The 7,288-nt window shown below is 40.5% G+C and overlaps 1 protein-coding gene across 1 annotated transcript; it reads right to left on the reverse strand.

Annotated features, from left to right (window-relative positions):
* Positions 1-476: 476 nt before the first annotated feature.
* Positions 477-2,818, reverse strand: si:dkey-43p13.5 (retinal homeobox protein Rx1). The gene is made up of 3 exons (XM_015948903.3): positions 2,387-2,818; positions 1,676-1,833; positions 477-1,049 (listed from the first exon to the last, which is right to left on the reverse strand). The coding sequence occupies exons 1-3, from the start codon at positions 2,619-2,621 to the stop codon at positions 642-644; spliced, it is 801 nt and encodes a 266-aa protein (XP_015804389.3). The 5' UTR covers positions 2,622-2,818; the 3' UTR covers positions 477-641.
* Between the last annotated feature and the right edge of the window lie 4,470 nt (positions 2,819-7,288).

Consider the following 7,288-nt stretch of genomic DNA (forward strand, 5'->3'; position numbering starts at 1 on the left):
CTATGATGCGGGGATCAGGGCTCTGTGGGGGCTGGGCCATCATTTAGGACTTCTGGTTCTTCTTCGTGCTGAAGATTGTTCTGAATGACTTTGGCTGGATGTTTGGAGTCACTCACTTTACATCCAGTAAAATGATTAAAATAATATTTTTTTTATTTTTTAAAGCATTCTTTGTTTACATCGTTCGACCGTACCTGCCTAAATCTTTTGCACAGAGCTGTATGTATCAATAACAAAAACACACTAATGCTAAATTACTGTGGAGATAGAATCTGATTTGGTTCTCTGTTCCTGTTTGTTGTCATAAGGACACACACACACACACACACACACACACGCACAGACACACATATATAAATATATATATATATATATATATATATATATATATATATATATATATATATAAAGTTCTGTTTAAACTTTACAAAATGTGTAAATTCACCAAATGGGTTTATTTTAGGATATATTTTTAATACAAACATTACTTTTTACACAAAAAGATAATGTTTCTTTGTAGTTTTAGAGAAATGATACAGATTACCTAAATGCAGAAGTGAAAAAAGCTAAATGTTAAAACTCATCCTCAGAAGTAAAAACCATTTACTTTGTTTTTCATCTCTGCACAAACAGGAAGAAGATCAGTCACTGAGCACGGCGTCAGCTTCCTGTGTTTGTGGCTGTTCGTCACCAGCTGGCATGTTTACAGGTCTGTGGATCTCAGCCTCGTGCTCCCTGGCTTTGGCCCTCAGCTCGGCGATGCTGCAGGAGCGAAGCTCCTCTGAGCTCAGCCCCCCCGCCCTCTCCCACTTCTGGGTCACCGGCTGCTGACGCACGCTCAGCGGAGGAGCTGGGGCTTTTGTCCATGAGTAGTCCTGTCCTTCCTGTTGCCTCTCCCAGGCCTCGCTGTCACAACTTTCTGTCGGGTTGGAAATTCTGCACCTCTTATCAAAAAAATCACCATTGTTGCTTTTCACGTGAGGTTGTGAAATTTGGCCTTGGAGCTTCAGCTGCCGCCTCATCTTGGCTCGGCGGTTTTGGAACCACACCTTGGAGCAAAGGAAGGGCACGTGTAAGGACAAATGTTAAAAATAGTCAAAAAATTACATTTGGGGAACAGTTTTTATTTTTTTAAGAGTTTGTATTTGAAACAAATATGAGACGGCCTGATGGGGAAATATTGCAGGCAAGAAGTAAAAGTTGTGGAGATTTTACACTTAAAATGATTCAGATGTTTGATAAAAATATTGTTTTCAATAGTTCTGAAAGCAACTCTGTGTTTGAAATGATCTAAAGAAAAATACGTTTGTTTACATGATGCACATGATGCACAGACAGAAATAATAAAATCTCTGTGAGATGTGTTTTATTCTTATATTATCTGGAGCGTCTCGTGAAAATTATTTCACCAAACTGAGTTGAACTTGAACCAAAAGGTTTTTTTCATGCATTACACTCTGACGTGATGTCCAAGATTTGACCTTTTGGACCACAACAGTGTTGGTGTTGTTAAGAACTTTAAAAATCAACAATAAAAGTAGGAGAAAATTATATCCTGCGTCTGTTGTTATAAACGAGAAAGTTAGGATTAACAGTTTTATTGCAAATGGGCTAAACATTCCAGTGTAAAGTACTGGAAAATCCAAGTGGGATCAGGATTTAGGAGCCCATCTACCTGAACTCTGGCCTCGATCAGGTCCAGTCTGAGGGCCAGGGCTTCCCTCATGAAGACATCTGGATAGTGCGTCGTCTCAAACGCTTTCTCCAGCTCCTCCAGCTGCCAGCTGCTGTAGTTGGCTCGTGCACGCCGTTGCTTCACTGGCCTCTGTTCATCTGGAAAACGCAGCACAAGCACCAATTAGACAGTCGCCAATGGGTGACAGGAAACTAATGGCTCTGAATTGGATAATTAGCGCGGCGATCATTAGACCCGTTTTAACACTGCGTGATAATTGATTGTTAGTTACGAGCAGTTAGTCAGTCTTTTGTAAACATTTACACCGACGCTTGTGGACTGTCTTAAAAGCTGTAAGTGCCAGTTCAGCCGAGCTCTGTGGGATCAGTTCCGGTGTTAACCCATCAGAACCATGGATGTAATTTTTGGGGGGACAGGGGGGACATGTCCCCCCCACTTTTTCCAAAGTCAAGTTTTGACCCCTGCACTTTTTACCATCCAACAACAATATTACACTATATTAAATTGACACTGGTTGAGCTCTAGGACCAAGCGGAAAACAACCGTTTGTGTTGAAGCCGGTTTCCCATTGGAACATACTGTAAATATAACCCCCCCCCCCCCCCCCCCCGTGTCCCCCCTACTTTTAAACTGAAAATTACGTCCATGATCAGAACCATTCTGCCTCATGAATGGAGGGTTTGAACTCACCTAGGCTCTCCGTTAGGGGCCCAATCCCCACCGCCTGAGTGGCCAGCAGCAGAGCTTCCTTGCAGGGTTCAGGTTGAAGGTAATTCCTCAGGGATTCGTAGCTGAAAAAGGGCCCCGGTATCAGGATCTGGGGTGGGGAGCCTAGTCTGGTTGGGAATGCCGGGAAGAAGTGAGCTGCAGGCGAATGGAAAACTGCAGGAAAGAGACTGGAAATCATTTGCCCTGGGCTAAACATGGCTAAAAAGGGCCAAGTAGAACTTTAAAAAGATGCTGATAGAACGGTGAAAAGCATCTTACTATCCAGGTTAAAGGAAGAGTCGATAGTAACGCAGGAGGCATGTATCCAGTCCGAGCTGCTGGGCGGCTCTGAGCAGGTAGGTGTTACCTAGAAAGTGAAGGTAACACTTAAGTAGGAGGTGGTCTCACCTCAGCTTCCCCTCCTACCTGGTCTCATCACACCCAAACACCAGCAGAGCTCTGTGGAAAACTCAAGTCTCCATAGGATCGTCATCAGGACTGTATTTGTTATAACTTTACATCCGACAACTGGCCAGAACTTGTGTCGTTCACAAACGAGAACGAGCTGCAACATTTCTCTCCTCTGAAACATCAATGAGTGGGCCGAGTGAACCAGATGAATTCTTGCTGTGCAAAGTTTGAGTTGAGCAAAGTTGAATAAGATGTTCATTTAGTCTGGCTTGCCAGGCTATCTTTGAGTGGCATTACTGTTAGTTTGTAAGTCGTGAAACCGTTAAAACGCTGATAAAAACAAACCGCTGCAACAGAGGCGTCACAAGAACAGGTCCTCGGTTTGGTCGGACCACAGAAAACCAAAAGGTCCCTGAGGAACAGGTCTGAGTAACAAACCTGTAGGAAGGTTCCTGCTGCTGGCTCACTTGGAATGAGAGAAGACACGTTTCGTCTTCAGTTTCACTCTCTGGCTGGTCCTCACATTCGCTTTTGGAGGAAACGCAGCACAACCACAGTTTTACAAGGCTAAATAAAGCACCGGAACTGTTTTCTGTTATAATCATTAAAAGTTGACAGTTTGATAGTTTCATGTTTTCATGCAAATGTTTCTAACTGTTTAAACTTCATGCCACCAATGTTGTTTTCAGCTTTCATAACATTTAGTTGTCTTGGCTTCTTAGTGTTTTCAGTTTTTTATCAGCCGTAATTAAAAAGCTAAACTTAGCTGCTTGTGCTAATTAACTGTAAAGAGCTAGTGGCTAACCCACGCTCCGCAAGACAGAAAGTCTTGATGTTGGCGTGCTAACTTGCTGGAAGAAGTACATTTATGTGTGTGTTATTTTACTCGTTCATTCTAATAATATTCTATAATTAAACTTTATAAAACGACAGCTTTGTTGCTTGGTCTGATTGTGATTTAACTCATGAAACGTGGCGTGACTACAGTGTTCTGACATTCCTGTCATTAAGTTAACACTTCACTCACAAATACCTACGTACAAATGAACAACAAATAAAGCTTTGGTTGGGGGTCGTTACCAAGCACTTCATGGATTTTTTCATGTCAGACCGACGCGTGCACATCAACACATTAACAGTCAAAGCAGGAAGATTATTAACACCCCTTCTTGTTTTTTTCTCCCAGCGAGACAGCTGCAGCTTAGTGCTGACGGATCTCTGATGAGACGATCACCAACACTGTCTGTGTGAATTAAACCCAGGTGTGTCAATTAATCCAGAGATACATATCACCCCAACGACACGTCTGAGATGACAGCTCGTCAGCTCAGATGGTGGTGAAAACATCCAGCTGTCGGCGCCGTCACCAGTGAACAGGCAGGCCGAGGTGGCTTTGATCAGGAGGCAGCTGGTCAGAGCTCAGGTGAGTCACAGGATGGTCATTCCTCTGTAGGCAACAGGGACTCCACCTCCTTCACCTGTGTGGCCCTTTCATCCGCACCTGTTCAAACAGTGGAGGCAATAAGTCGTATTCCTTCAGATGTTCAGTTGAAACTTAAAGCTGATTTGTAGCTAATGCAGACTTCCCGTGTAAAACCTCACAGCTTTCCTATTTAAATAACACGTGGACAACAGAAACTGTTGCATTACGACTAGTGTTATTGGTTCTTTTGGTAACACTTTAGTTTGGGGAACACAAATTAACCATTAATTAGTTGCCTATTAATATTAGTGGTTTACTAAGTCTGAACTAGTCATTAATAAACACTTATTAACAGCTTATTAGTAATGCTGTAATTCTAACATTAACTGTCGATAAATGAAGAGTTTTATCAAAATAAGTCATTCATAACACTTTGTTAACTGAAAGTAAACCATTTGTTGCTGATTAATGCACACACTAATTAGCTCAAATCAACATGTGGCTTTTAACGAAGTAATTCAAGGGGAACCTATTATTGCCTTTAAGTGGTTAATTAATACTAAACTACTAGTAATTAGGTATGAACAAACTCTTGACTTTAGAATGGAGAACATATTCTTGCTTACTAGTTGTTAATTGACTGTTGTTTAGGCTCTATCAACATGTGGAGTTTGGTGTTTATTTACATAATACCAGAACACAATATTTTTGGTTATTAATGCAGAATAACTATTCCCCTTAAATTACTTATTTAAAGTGCAAGTCACCCCCTACCAGAGTATCACTCCTCTCCCACTTCCTGTTTGAAAAATGCTGTTGCTTAGCAAACCGAGAGGGCGGAGTCGCTAGCAAACACACACACACACAGACTCACAACGACATTGTGACATCATATGGTACCAGCTAACGTTCTAGAGTACCTCTTATCCATTAGCGATGGCAGATTTAAATTCAAATGCAGTGCAAAGTTTTTACCTGACAACGGCAGAACACTGACGGTTTTAGGCAGAAAATTTGAATTTTAACTAAAATGCACTAAAGTGCAAAACTATTGACTACACGTGTCCACAGCATGATTAGACACACATTTATATAGTTTATCAGAAAAAAATGTTGATTTTGGGGGTGACTTGCTCTTTAAAGCCACATATTGATTTGAGCTGATTAGTATGTGTGTTAATCAGCAACAAACCATTTACTTTCAGTTAACAAAGTATTATGAGTGGCTTATTTAGATAAAACTCTTAATTTATGGCCTGTTAATATTAGAATTGCAGCATTGGTAATAAGCACTTAATACTAGCTTATTAATGACTAATTCAGACTTAGTAGTCCACTAATATGGATATTGATTGGCTGCTAATTAATTAATTACCATTCTTTCAAAGTAAAGGTTTATGCAAATATACAAAGAACAGATGATAAAAAAGTATCAACCTGGTTAGTTAATCAAAATAACCTTTTGTCCTTTTTAAATGGACTTTTTAAGCATACGTCAGGAGGTGAGTTAGACAGACAGACAGACAGACATAAATCATTTCATGGGTCTTTAGACAAACAAAAAAGAAGACTTAAAGTGTCTAGTTTGAGTTGTGGCTAAATAAACACCCGTGTGTTGTGACAGATGAGTGAATAGCCATCTCCGTTTGGCCCTGGCACACAGTGACTTACAGCAGACTCCACTTCCTCACTCCCAAACTATGGTGTTTGTTCGTGCCTGGATCCTTTAATGCCCATTGAGCCGGATAATCGAGGACAAAATTGGTGAAAACCAGCAGGGGACATTCTGATAGCCGTGGCTCAAAAGACCTTCTTGTGGATGATTGGAGGAGGCATTAGGACAAAACTGTTTGTGGATAAAACCAAGCTGTGTTGGTTTTTCTACTCTCTGGATGACAACACCGGAGCTCTACAGCTAAAGCCGCAGCTATCGAATCACTCACAGACCCTCACCTGCAGCTGGAGCATGTGCATTGTCTGTGGTTTTAGCATGACACCAACGTGATGCCTCTTCCACATCTTTACCTCCAAACGGACGTGTTTAAGCTCGTTCTCATCAGTCGTGCAAAACGAACACCTGAAATCTCCCAACAGGTGAGGTTTTCAAAATCAGCCATCAGGAGAAATGGTAAGCGTTTAAAATAACTTGTGTCACGTAGATGTTTGCCGTTAAAAAGTCGTTTCAGAACACCAAACATAGGTTTTCTATCAACCAACAGACCGCATTAGCAAGTCAGAAACCCCTTTAATTATCTCTTTATTCTCATGTGGACGTTATAAGAGCTTTTATCTCTGATCATCTGCTTTAACTGGTCTGAAACGAATGAACCAGGTGTCACTATGACATCCTGATTCGTTTTTATGCAACCTTGTGTTGGAGCTCTTGGCCGTAGTCTATCTGAAAGCCTACGGCCACACGAGAGCCTAAAAAAACATCACATGTGTGTCGTAATGATGAGTTTCAAAGTTGATATGACTTAAACATTTTAACTAAGAGATACAATTTAAATATTTTAGGTTTCAAAGCCATAATTATGACCAGCGAGGTTATATTTGAACATCAGTAACTAGGGATGCTTGATAATGGCTTTTTAACCGATATCTGATTCACCGATGTTGTCGGACACTTCATTTCCGATATGCATAAAAACCAATACTAGTGTATGCTGTCCCCCTCTCATAACAAAATAAAAACTTAAACAATTTAGGTCACTCACATCTCAAATCTTCTATCATGCATGTTTACATTTTAAACCTTTTCTGGGCAAAATGACAACTACTTCAATTAAAGTTAGTAAAAGGAAGTGTTTATTTTCTCTGCAGCAGCAGCTGAATCTCATTCTCCCTAAGTGTGATGCTGAGATGTGTGTATTAGCTAGTAATGCCTTTGTTCTTTTCCTGTACGCTGCAGCTATGGTAAAGCGTTTATAAAGCATTTATAAAGTGTTTATAAAGGTCTTATGGTACATAAAGAAAAATTATTTCTCAAATTCATAAATGCAAGTTCAGTTATGATATTTAAAAAGTTATTTCAAAGAAAAATAAAGCCC

Source organism: Nothobranchius furzeri, chromosome 5, assembly GCF_043380555.1.
Source record: "Nothobranchius furzeri strain GRZ-AD chromosome 5, NfurGRZ-RIMD1, whole genome shotgun sequence".
Taxonomy (NCBI): domain Eukaryota; kingdom Metazoa; phylum Chordata; class Actinopteri; order Cyprinodontiformes; family Nothobranchiidae; genus Nothobranchius; species Nothobranchius furzeri.